The sequence below is a fragment of the Catharus ustulatus genome, chromosome 28 (genome assembly GCF_009819885.2).
Source record: "Catharus ustulatus isolate bCatUst1 chromosome 28, bCatUst1.pri.v2, whole genome shotgun sequence".
NCBI lineage: Eukaryota > Metazoa > Chordata > Aves > Passeriformes > Turdidae > Catharus > Catharus ustulatus.
In genome coordinates, this window is record NC_046248.1 from 319283 (window position 1) to 331874 (window position 12592).

The 12592-nt window shown below is 45.5% G+C and overlaps 1 protein-coding gene across 14 annotated transcripts in view; it reads right to left on the minus strand.

Annotated features, from left to right (window-relative positions):
* Positions 1-12592, minus strand: part of PRDM10 (PR/SET domain 10) — a 56966-nt gene that overhangs the window by 26451 nt on the left and 17923 nt on the right. For 12 of the 14 annotated variants that reach the window (XM_033081839.1, XM_033081838.1, XM_033081836.1 and 9 more), the window contains 7 exons: positions 11020-11139; positions 9861-10068; positions 9240-9481; positions 6821-7024; positions 4290-4362; positions 3539-3656; positions 2456-2585 (listed from right to left, as the gene is read on the minus strand). In XM_033081839.1, coding sequence (XP_032937730.1) covers positions 2456-2585; positions 3539-3656; positions 4290-4362; positions 6821-7024; positions 9240-9481; positions 9861-10068; positions 11020-11139 — 1095 coding nt within the window. The remainder of the gene's footprint in view (positions 1-2455; positions 2586-3538; positions 3657-4289; positions 4363-6820; positions 7025-9239; positions 9482-9860; positions 10069-11019; positions 11140-12592) is intronic. The other 2 variants (XM_033081842.2, XM_033081843.2) reach the window with 1 other exon arrangement.

A 12592-nucleotide genomic window follows, 5' to 3' on the forward strand; every position in this document is an offset into this window, starting at 1 on the left:
TGTACTGCAGGGAAACCTAATCTTAAGTGAGAAATGTGCGTAAGGCTTCACTGTAGAGTTTAAAGAGGTAATTGATTTAGGTATGATGCAGATGGTAATGGAATAAGGGATAGATAATGTCTTGGCTTGAAAAGCAAGATGCAACCAAAAGTATGTATTCTATCACCATCTGTTGAAACCAGGTGGGGCAGTGATCCTTAGCTCTAGATGGAGATATCTTCTGTTAATGAGCCACTGAATCCCACTGCATGACTGATAAAATTACATCATCCCATTGGGAGATGTTCTAGCTGGGGGTGGAGCCAAGCCTTTCCTACCTAGATAAAAACTGAGATTTGGAACACGAGAGCAGCCTTTTTCCACTGGATTCCAGAGGAAAGCCAGACCTTTCCACATCATCACTAGACCTTCAGCAGAAAACTGCACCTTCTACACAAGCACAGCCTCAACTGAACCACATCTGTCACTGCAGGAGGACTGCAGCCACCATTTAATGGGGCTGCTACCAATACCCTAACTGACAGGGTGTCAGATTGTATTCTGACACTGTCAGTGTTTTGGGTTTAGGGTTTTTTTTTTTTTTTGCATTACTGTATTTTTATTTTCTTTTTTTTCCCTAGTAAAAACTGTTATTCCTATTCCCATATATTTGCCTGAGAGCCCCTTAATTTCAAAATTATAATAATTTGGAGAGAGGGGGTTTACATTTTCCATTTCAAGAGAGGCTTCTGCCTTTCTAAAGAAACACCTGTCTTTCAAACCAAGACAATAGCCAAGAAGGCTCTTCTGCACTCAGGACTATTTCTGCTTTAACTAGTGCAGTCCCAGGAAAAGAGAGGACTTCTCTCTCACGGAAGCTGTTGTTGCTTTGAATCGTTGTGTGTTATTTTGCAGTGTCTTCTCCTTTCCAACAAACTACCTGGAAGGCTGAACTGGACAAACCAGGTGATTACACTGGGCACTATATGTGGTTTTTTTAAAATCCAGTTTCCAGCTCTGCACACATCACTTCCATCTATCATACAAAGCTCTTTTTCCTCCCCTTTTGCATTAACATAAAAGGGAGGTATTGTGAGCAGGAAGCACATGCCAAAAGTCTACATTCTCTATAAGTTTCAATAACTCTTCTGGAATGGAATAATCTTCTATTACATGAAAAAACACACATGCATCCTTATTTGACACCACATAATGCAACTGAAGAAACTTAACTAGGGAACATGCACCAGAATTAATCTTGAATTATGTTAGCTGAAGGCTGGTGCTATCAAAACACAAAAGCCAGTGTGGGAGAAGAAAACCAAGGAATGAGGCCTTTACAAAGTATGAGTGCTTACCAGAAAGAGACCCTTAGTAAAAAATACACCACCTCAGTGTCCAGCCCAGGTGTGAGTGGCAAGTTTCCACCTTGCTTACAATTAGCTGTGCTCCCAGCATCCTGACTCTCCAGTTGCCAGGCAGAACTCATGCCCAGCTGTAGTGAGGTGAGCACACCTCCAACAGCTTGGGACAACACCCTGTCCCACTGCACAGACACACAAGGCCAGCCTTGGGCCATGATCCAAACTGGGAAGACACAACCCACCTCCAGTCCAGAGGCCACTCACACACTGGACTGCACCATCTCCCCAGAGGGAAGGGTTTGGGTCCAGTATTAGGTTTATTTGTCTAAATGAGGTTGGTATGTGTCATGTCAGCCTGTAGGGAGGGTGAGCTCATCACTGCCTGCACCTAAAGCAGTATTTAGGGCATTGCAGCAGGAATTCACAGGGAGAGTACACATCCCTCCCTCTGAGTCAGCATAGAGCCACGACCCAGTGAGGTGCCAGAGGAAAATTACCACTCCAGATAGTAGTTTTCAGCTGTCATAAACCAGAGCACTGGTCCCTCCTGTCATTCTCATAAAAGGACTTAGTGGTAACCTAATCATGGTCAGCATCAGAGAATTTAGCTTTTTACTTAAATGCATCATATTATGTCCCTGCAGAATATAACCAACAGCTACAAGCAAAAGAACATTTTGCAATAAGCCTGCCTACAGGCAGCCCTTCTGTTAGGACAGAGAATCATATCTCAAACTGATTTGATTCCACCACTAACAGCTGTAAGAGCAGGCTGATCTCACATTCCAGAAAGGACAAACAGGAACCTAAATTCCTATTACAGTTTTACTGTCTAAATTACTTCTGGGAGGCTGCTAAACTGCTGCTCTAACCCACCTCACTGCTAAGTGCTTTGGAGTGAAACTTACTGCAGAAATCCAAGTGATTTTACAGGTTTTATAGAAGAGAAGCACTGTGCACTCCTGGCAAAGTATTCCAGTTAGAAACCAAGAATTACTCATGTGTAAGTTCAAAGTACACGCTCAGTATGCGCTGATGCCCCAAATTCTTTTAGTCAAGAGTTTACATTCCATGTGCTATTCCCCCCTGCCCTCCAATCTCCAAAAATATACCTGTGTCCCTTCTTCACACTTTTCACCATTTTCACTGGTTACTTCCATGCGCATGAATTTGGGAGGGCGCCCGGGGCGTCTGCCAGGTCCAAATCTCCTCTTCCCTCGCCCACGACCTCGACCTCTGGCTCTGCAGAATACAAGAGTGCTCCAGGTTCAACACAAAAAATGATGTATTTGGATTCTCCACTGATTTTATACTTTCTTTCTCAGCATACCTAGTCACCCATGAAACTCAGCAACAATGATGCAGTAAATAATAAAATGCAGTAAATAATAAAAACTGACGAAATTCTGGCAGCAAAAACAAAGCGTTTCTGTCTGGTATCTATTTACTTTGTGTTTTATGAGAAACCAAGGTTCAGAACACACTAAAATTTTTATCAGTAATCATGGGACTAAGAGGACTACTTGCTTCCATCCAGCCCTCTGCCACACCAAGCCTCCCACTTCTAACACCCCAGTTTATAGTGTGCTGGAAACATTTTCAGAATGATGTAACAAATGCACATGGAAACCCATTTAAAATCTGAAGCCATAACATCCCTCCCCAAAAAGCACTCCATCATTGATGTCAGGCACTAAACAGAAGGGAACAATATTGTGTCAAAAAAGCAAAACAAAACAGAGTCACTTGCTACATTTCAGGAGAAAGAAGGCACCGATGTCTTCTGTGCTGTGACAGGTATTTGTAGATGCAGTTTTTAATATGTCAGGATAAACTATCTTACCAGGCCAATGAGGCACTAGAAGCCTTGTTTTCCAAGCTCTGTACTTCCATACATCTGAGAAACACAGTGTTTCAATAACTATGATATTGAAACATTACAATTATTTAAAGTCATTGTCAAAAAAAGGCATAAAACAAAAAAAACCTCCCCAATTTCAACAGAGGTTTCTCTCAAGCTGTTTCTTTCACAGGATCTCTTATACCAGTCAGCCTCCTGCTGCCATGATTTTTCCTTCTGGTGCCGAGCTGATCTCTCCTGAGTTGGTCACTTAGATTTGCAGGACAAAGACCTTCCTTTCTGCAAGTTTGAGAAAGTACCACAGTGATCTACAAGTGAAGCTAAGGCTCAGTACCTGCTGAAGAAGTCCAGCTTCTCATCATGGGAGTTGAGGTGTTGCTGGAGCTGCTCTGAACTCATGAAACGCCGATTGCACTCGTAACATGGCCAGTTCTTTTCCTGCTCCCTGAGCACTATCAGAAATGTCAATAACACCATTTCACTCATCACCAACTAAACACCTAATTTTTTTGCCCCCAGGCTCTCTATCCTCTGTGGGCCATATTTCTCCCCTAAAGGTTAGACAAGCTGCAGAATACCCAGCCCTGCTCCACTGGTCTGTGCTTTTATGCCCTCTGCGCTGTGCCATGACCATAGCTCATCACAGAGACACAGAAAGATCACTAGGGACAATTCCCATGGACTATCAACACTGTTGGAAACTGAGAGATTCTGAAATTCACCCTTGTATGGAAGAGCCTACAGGATTGTGCCACTGGCTTAAGTTAAGGGAGATCAAGGGAAGTTTCTAAATCTAAGGCAATCACACCTCAGTTTATGACACACAGTAGACAGTGAGTACAGAAACAGACTTCTTCCTGGAAAGAATCAATCTAATACATCCCAGAAACTGAAGCAAAGGCTTAATTTAAAGTAATATTCTAATAAGAAGAGTTATCGGGAATAAGCCCCAATAACACAATCTAGATCTGGTTTAACTTTTCCCAGCCCAGCAAAAATTTGGGAGTGCTATACAGGCTATACTTGAAAGAAAGGAGTACAATTTGCTACCACCGGCACACTGAAAGCAGAAGATCCCAAGTTACCCTTTCTTTCCTCCTCAGTTATATCATGGATCTTCTGGTTCACAAACTCGGCATAGGAGGCAGCATACCACACCTGCAGCAGGAGCACAAGGTAATAGGACACTTAGGTGGAGCCAAAACTAGTGGAAATTTATTTGAAAATGGGTTTTAAGCAATACATTTACTTCACTTGCCTCAATCACTAACTCTTACTGCTCATTTCATCCTCAATAATAAAGTCGGATAAGATCAATGTGCCCCCACTGAGGAATGAAAGAGCTTTGCTCAGGAAGTATATCCATTTAATTTTAAGGTTTAGCTTCCTAACACAAACGCTAATCTTGCACACGGCTACCAGTAGCTCTACAGGAAATGAGATCAATCTCTTCAAACCCAGCTACATGACTGTAAAGGAAGGATATCAGCAAATACTGATACTTGTACCAAGAGGAATGCAAAGGTTATCATCTTGGGGGAATTCCCATTTCTTTCCTGCTCTCCTTTACATAAACAATAAGCAGCACCATCCACATAGAGTCATTTAAAATGCTTCTAAAGGATTGGAGCAATATAGTCCTGCATTCCAAAACAAAGATCTGCCAGGCACTAGCAGGATGGACCCACTTTTGTCATACAAGGAATTCAAGCCTTCAGCAAAGACAACCACAAGAGGCAGGAAGACAAAGTTTATTAAAGCCTAGAAGCAGATGCTCACATTTAGCTGTGAATTCTTCCATCATTTCATCTGTTTGATGAAAAAAAGTGGATTTTAGAAGAGATTTCTCAAAGAACGCATCAACAGATTTTTCAGCATGAAAAACTCAAACAAGTTTGAACTTGCAGTGGGCCACAGGCAGAGGTAAGTACGATTTCAAAGACTCTCCAGCAGGTGCGTCACTCTGCAGGAATCTCACCAGCTGGACAAAGACGAAAGCCTGGAGCTCCTGGACTACACACCTGGCAGGCAAATTGGAACTTCCCAGCTTCAACTACTCAAATCTCTGGACAAAATATACATGAATGCTCTACATCCACTTGGGGAAGGAATCACATTACCAAGCCTTTCATTCAGCAAACCATTTGACCCCAAAAGACACTAACAAAGTAAGAAAAATTATGCTCCCGCAGGGAGGTCAGCACAGATCTAAAGTCTGATTTCAAATTGTTTTCACTGTTGAGAATATGATGTTTGAATACACTTAAAATGGATTTTTAAGATTCCTAGTATAGTAATTTCACAATTACAAGCCGCACCGATTATAAGCCGCACTTCCGGGGTGTCAGCAACGTTTTATTTTTCCTCCATAAATAAGCTGCACCGGATTGTAAGCCGCACTTTTGTTCGCAGTGAGGATTCGCATGCAACTTTCACAAAGTTGCCAATTAGTAACAGAATCGTGGGATCACAGGCTTTACTGGCTCGACCCTGCTCGGGGCGGCTGCCAGGGAGCAGCCCCAGCCCTGCTCGACGCTGTCGTCGGGAGGCAAGGGAGTGGCGTGCCCGGCCGCTGCCGCCGGAAGGAGGGAGAGGGGCGTGCCCGGCCAATGCTGCCGGGAAGCGGGAGAGGGGCGTGCCCGGCGGGTGGTGCCGCTGTGCCACCGCTGCCCCGCCACCTGGGGCTGGGCGGCTCTGGCTCAGGGCTGCTGCTGGCTTGGATTTCCGGGTTGGGAAATTTCCAAAATTTGTTCATATATAAGCCGCTCCTGAATGTAAGCCGCACTTTCGATTTGGGAGCAAAATTTTAGTCAAAATGGTGCGGCTTATAATAGTGAAATTACTGTAATTCAGCTTAAAAAAAAAAAAAAAACCAAGGACTGATATTACATAGTCCTGCTCTTAAAGGGTATTAAGCAGCCTTTTGCCCTGATTTAGTAACTACACTTACTAAACAATTGTTTCTCCAGACAAATTGTTGAAATCTACATGCAAGAAGAGATCTGAACAACAAAATTCCCTGATACCAAAATTTTTTGGTCCCTCTCCCAGTGCTCCAAAAATGTTGAAAATTAAGGCCATCTCAGCCAGCCACGCTGCTTTGAGCTCAATGTAATCAATAAAATTTTAGAGGGAAGAAAAAGCAAACCACAGGAAAGTCACAATATTCTTTATCATTTTTCACATGCAAAGTTTCAAAAGCTCCAGGAACTCCAGGTAAGAGGAGAAACCATAATCACTTAAGGCACCAGAAAACAAGCCAGGATCACACAGGGTTAACTGACTGGGAAGGGCATCCAGAATTAAAAAAATACAACTGCTGCAATAAAAATTAGATTGTAATAGGCAAAACATATACTGTGTAAAGCACGACAGGGAGAGACAAATAGTTTACATATTTGTATTTTAAACTTCTTCATGAGCCAATGGTCATTAAAATACCTATGTTGGTGACTAACTACTTACTGACTTCAGTGACATTCAATCCAGGCCATCAGACAAAAAAAACTCTAAAACTATTCACAAAAAGAGTTTCTGGCACTTATTAGGCAGCAACTTTTGAGATACTTTTTAATCAGGAGAAGCAGAGAAACCTGACACAAAAGCAATGACATACCTTGAGCTCCTGCTTGGGCTCCACGTTTTTAATGGTGGTGTAATAAATGTGGTGGCCGTACTGATAGGCCACCAGGTTCTGCTCCAGGTGGTTTTGAGCTGGACGTACAAACATCATCCAGTTACACAGAGCCTCACTGGAAAGTTCAAACCATAGGTCCTCTTGCAAGTCTCTGTCTTTTCTGTCACCCTTATCAAGAGAAACCTGTAGCAAAATCCAATTACATGTGACTGTAACTGCCTGGTAGCACATTCAAAAGAATTTGAATTACAGTAGTTTCACGAATACAAGCCGCACGGATTATAAGCCGCACCCCCGGTGCCTCGACAATGTTGCTGTCTTTGTCAATAGATAAGCCGCACCCCGAATATTAGCCGCACTTTCGTTCGTCGCGAGAATCCGTGCGCAGCTTTCACAAATTGGCCAATTAGTAAGAGGATCGCGGCATAGCGGGCTTTACTGGCTCGGGGCGGGGCCAGGCAGGCTCGGCCCGCTCATGGTTGCCGACGGGGCCGGGTGGCCCAGCTCAGCGCCACGGCTCGGCGGGGCTGGCCGGGTGGTGCTGCCGCCGCCGCCGGGCTCGCTGGCCCCCCTCTCCCGTCAGCACCGCCCCGCTGCCGCGTTCGCTCGCCCGGCTGGCAGGGCTGCCGCCGCCGGGCTCGCCGTCCGCCCCGCTGCCGCTTTCGCTCGCCCCGCGCCGCGCCTCGCGAGCGCCGCGCCCGCCCCGCGCCGCGCCCGCCCCGCGGCGCTTTCGCGGCTCGCGGCGGCGCTTTCGCGGCTCGCGGTTCGCGGCTCGCGGCTCGCGGCGGCGCTTTCGCGGCTCGTGGTTCGCGGCTCGCGGCGGCGCTTTCGCGGCTCGCGGTTCGCGGCTTGCGGTTCGTGGCTCGCGGTTCGCGGCGAGCGGCGGCGCTTTCCCGAGCGGCGCTTTCGCGAGCGCCGCTTTCGCTCGCCCCGCCGGCAGGGCTGCCGCCGCCGCCACCACGCTCGCCGGCCGCCCCCTCCCGTCTGCACCGCCGCCGCGTTTCCTCGCCCTGGCCGGCACTGCAGGCCCCCGCACCGCCGGGTTCCCCCACGCTGCTGGCCCCGATTATGCTGGGCTTCCCCCGCTGCCAGGCAGCCCCACCCGCCGGCCTTCCTGCTTCTGCCATGCTCCCCTGCACTGCTAGCCCCAGTTCTCCCGGGCTCCCCCGCCCTGCTGGCTCAGGCTCTGCCGCCCGCCCCCACACTGCTGGCCCCGCCTCTGCCAGGCTTTCCCACCTCTGCCGGGGCCGGCCGGGCTCCAGCTTGGCTTGGGGCTGCCACGGGCTCTCACTTCCGTGTTGGCAGCTTTTAGAATTTTGTTAATAGATTAGCCGCCCCGGAATATTAGCCGCACTTCCGGGTTTCCACCAAAATTTTGGTCAAATTGGTGCGGCTTGTATTCGTGAAATTACTGTACTAGGAAAACTACTGTGCCCATGCAACTGTTACATTAGGGAAGCAATGAAGGCATAGCTATTTTTCCTCTCTTTATTAACATGGATCCAGAAAGGGGTAGAAAAAATATTTAGCAACACGTAAAGATTAACTAGGGAGGCACAATGCATCCTGCCAAGGCTTTCACGGACAAGAATCATTCATTAAAGGGGTCAGGCACAGTATGAACATGTGACTATAACAAATGACTCATAAGTAGCTGTAGCTTTAGTAGGCTACAGAAACATCTGTCAGAAGTTTCTAACTGACAGACCCTCTTTTCCTTTCATTTCTTGACTCATGACATTGCCTCAAGTAGGAAGCAGTATTTCTTTAGCTGAACTTCTCTTGGTTGCTGAATCTGCCTATGGTCACAACTTGCCTGTCAGACACTGACCATCAGAGCCCTCCTAAGACTGTGGATCTAAACTCCAACAAATAAAGGACCAATTTTTTAATAGTGAAACCAGTAAGTGAATAAGTCACTCAAATCCATTTTACTTCATGCCAACTACTTGGCAAGAGGAAGGGAATAAAAATATCTCCTCTTCCCTACATCTTATGAAGGGAAAGGTAAGATAAATATTTTGAACTGAGGGTACAATATGACACAAAAGAATAACTGCAGAACATCCTCAAAGGGGCTGCTGTTTTTATGTCCAGATGCTGCTTCAGCTAATGTGAGAGTAATTCACTGCCTTCCATGTCACGTACCCTGTGTATATATATATATATATGTATATCTATGTGTATCCTACCACCACAATGCCAGAACATTCACCAGGATTAGTTTGTCATCCTGAGTAACAGAGTAGATTTGAAGCCAAAGCAATCTGGGTATTTCTTAGTTACCTTCAGAGATGGAAATAACAAAACATCTCAAGTGAATTGATCAAGGCAGAGTGACAAATTAATGGAAATCAAAGCAGAGGCACAAATTGATTCCTCCTTTTCACACCCTTACCTTCAAATGGATATAGCAGTCTTTGAGCTCAGTCTGTCTGACCAGGGGTCCTTCCACAGGCCCAAACTGCGTACGCTTTGGGATACGCCTTTTGGAGAACACACCTCCCAAAAACCTGTCTATATAGAGCACCAGGGGAAGGCTGGCCCTTGCCCTGGTCAGCACAGGCCGGTTTGGGATGGGATGCAAAGGTCCATGTTTCGGACACACTGAGGGATGTGCATTATTACACTCTTCACACCCTGCAACACAAAGGCAGAGAGTATGTGACTTTCAGGCAGACACACACCAGCTCAGAGACAGCCTTATCACTCTCTAAACATCTCTGGCTCAGCTGTGGGAACACTTATACCAATAGTCTGTCTACATTTTAAAATAGTAGACAGGCCAGTGTCCAGCAAAATAGGAACAAAGCAGCGTGGAAACTTCACTAAGGACAGAATTTTGCCTTTTCAGTAAAACAGCCCAAGTTGAGTTTACATGTCTAGGAATAAAGACTCACATATACTCATTACTGCTAAAATCTGAACAGTTTTTTCCTCTCTTTACTAAAGGGCTGATGGAGAGGGAAGAAAAAAGGTGAGGGCAGGCAGTACACTATATATTACTGCACATGCTTACACAAATCATTGGGATCAAAGGGACGAGGTGGATCTGGATCCCACTCATCCATGTCAGTGTCTTCCCCATCTTCATCCTCATCTTCATCTTCATCATCTTCCTCTTTTGTTTCTATCCTTTCCATTTCGTTCTGCAGAGGTGCTAAAGGATCAGAACCATCCACAGCCTCCATGGGAGGTAACACCTGGTTATGCACCGGTAATGATGCCTGAGCAGAAAATTCATAAACAATTCAAGCTGATTCATGAAGAAAACCACAAAGAAAAGTGAAGTGATGAAGGTCCTTGCTAGTCTACCCTCCCTGCTGCCTCTAGTAATGGAGAGGAGAAGTGATGGTACTAAATGACTGCCAAGGAATGTTTTGCATGGCTCTTGATACTGATGCCCTCACTCAAAACATCTGTATTATGTCCTGGCTCTACCCTGTCAAGAACTCAGTTCTCAGAAGAAACTCAACTCAGAAGTACTGGACCCTTGCAGGAAGTTCAAAACAAAGTCCAGGCTCTGTGGATACTACCCAGAGCCTAAAGCTGTATTTTAACTTCTTTTGTACAAGTGAGAGAATCCTGAACTTTTGGCACATGATCTTCTCTTTACAATCCAACCAAAGCAATCTCCAGAGTACAAAGGCAGAGGTCAATAAGGGGTGAGATAATGTGGAGACTAGATATAAACAATGGAACATGAACAGTTGAGGACATTGCATTCTTCCATTAATTTTCAAGTTTAGCCCTCTCCTTCCTTAAGAGAACTGCAACATTTGAAGTTTGGTACATATTCCATCAGCCACACAGATTTCTCTGGTAGAGAACAAGAAATATTACATGCAGCATAGCTGTCTGGAAACAATGGTAAGGAAACCCAGTGGATGTTGCTATGACAGTCAGCACTACACCTTCTGTTAACTACAGTTTTCAGCACTGACAGAATTTTAAGGTCGCTGCTCCTTTAATATACAGGTTTCTCTGTATATTAAATACATGATCTCCTAAGCCCCCATACATTCCATGGTGAGACTATGGAAGACAGTACAAATCTGCACTACAGCTTTCTCACATTTCCTCCCGGATCAGTCAGCCACATTTCATCCCCAGAGATGATGGAGCAATGGAATCAGTGCATTTGTACACGGAAAAGGAAAGGGTGCCTGGCAACTTACTCTATCTGCTTGTGGCCCCTGCTCCAGAGCCACTGGTTGGGGGGGGTCAGCAACGCTGCCGAGCACAGACAGGTTGGTGGGATTCATGCTCTGAGCAGCAGCAGGCAAGAGCACAGTTACCTAAAATCACAGGCACTCATTTTAGCACTGCAACATTTCCATCAGTCACTTAACACACGGGCAGAGCCCAGCATGCACAGCTCCCTTGAGCCCTGCACTCACTCAAAAATTGTGGCATTCCCATGATTTTTGGGGTTCAAAGAAGGATGATGGGTTTGGACAGGACCTGCAGCTCCTGGGACAAAGGGGAAGGCTTCAAATCCACAGACTTTGCAAATTGTGAATTATCTATTACACATTTTTAAATTAAGGTCCTACCTAGCCTGGGCTCAAATTGCACTAAAAACAGGTGTTAGGAGCTCTTCAGCTCTTGGCAAAACCAGTGATTTGGGGTCTCTTTTTCTCTATGCCCAAATTTACTTCTGTTTTCAAGAGAAAAGGTAGAGAAGGACTAAGAAACATTTCCTCTTTTTATGACTTTTTTTTTTTCCTCAAGTAAACCCTGTCAATGGCTGAAGGGCCGGAACTAGACAATCTCTAAGGTCCCTTTCAATCCAAAACATTCAGTGATTCCATGATCCAGAATCCATTAAAAAAATCAAGATGGTGCACTGATATAATGAGAAGATCAAGCTCTCAAACATGAAGAGCCCAACAATTACAGTAATTTCACGAGTATAAGGTGCACCAAAGTATAAGGTGCACTTCCGGGCATCGGCAGATTTCCCAACTTTGTCCATATATAAGGCACACCGGAGTATAAGACGCACTTTTTTTTTTTTTTTTTTTGCAGCGAGCATCCGCACACAAAGTAACCAATTAGTAACAAAGGCGCCAGTTGTGCTGCCTTGGGTTACCATACAGGATGTGATCAAAGTATCTAATCTATCACCATCTGTTGTGACCAGGTGGGGCAGTGATCCTTATCTCTGTGGGAGATACTCTGCTACTAATGGGCCATCCATTGAAACCAGTAGGCATTGTTCTTTATCTTTGCACCCCTCATCCTTCCCTCCAGGGAGTTATCTTCTGCTAATGGCTCATCGAGTCCCACTGTGTGACTGATAAAATTACTTCATCCCACTGGGAATTGCTCCAGGCAGGGGAGAGAGCCCAACATTTCTTACCAAGATAAAAACTGAAATTCTGGGACACCAAGTCGCCCTCTTTTCCCTGGACTCCAGAGGAAAACGAGACTTTTTTTCCATATCATCGCTGGACCTTCGGAGGGAGGTTGCACCCTTCTACAAGACCACTGCTTCAACTGAATCACATCTGCCACTGTAGGAGGACTGTAGCCACCATTGAATGGGACTGCTACCAACACCCTGACTGACGGGTGTCACCCTGATGGGGTGTCAGGTTGTACTCTGTGTCTTAGTTTGGAGGACAGGTGTCTGCTAAGAAAGGCAGGAGCCTCTCTTTGAAATGGAGAATGTAAACCCCTTCTCTCCAAATTATTATAATTTTGAAATCAAGGGACTCTCAGGCAAAGATATGGGAATTAGGAATA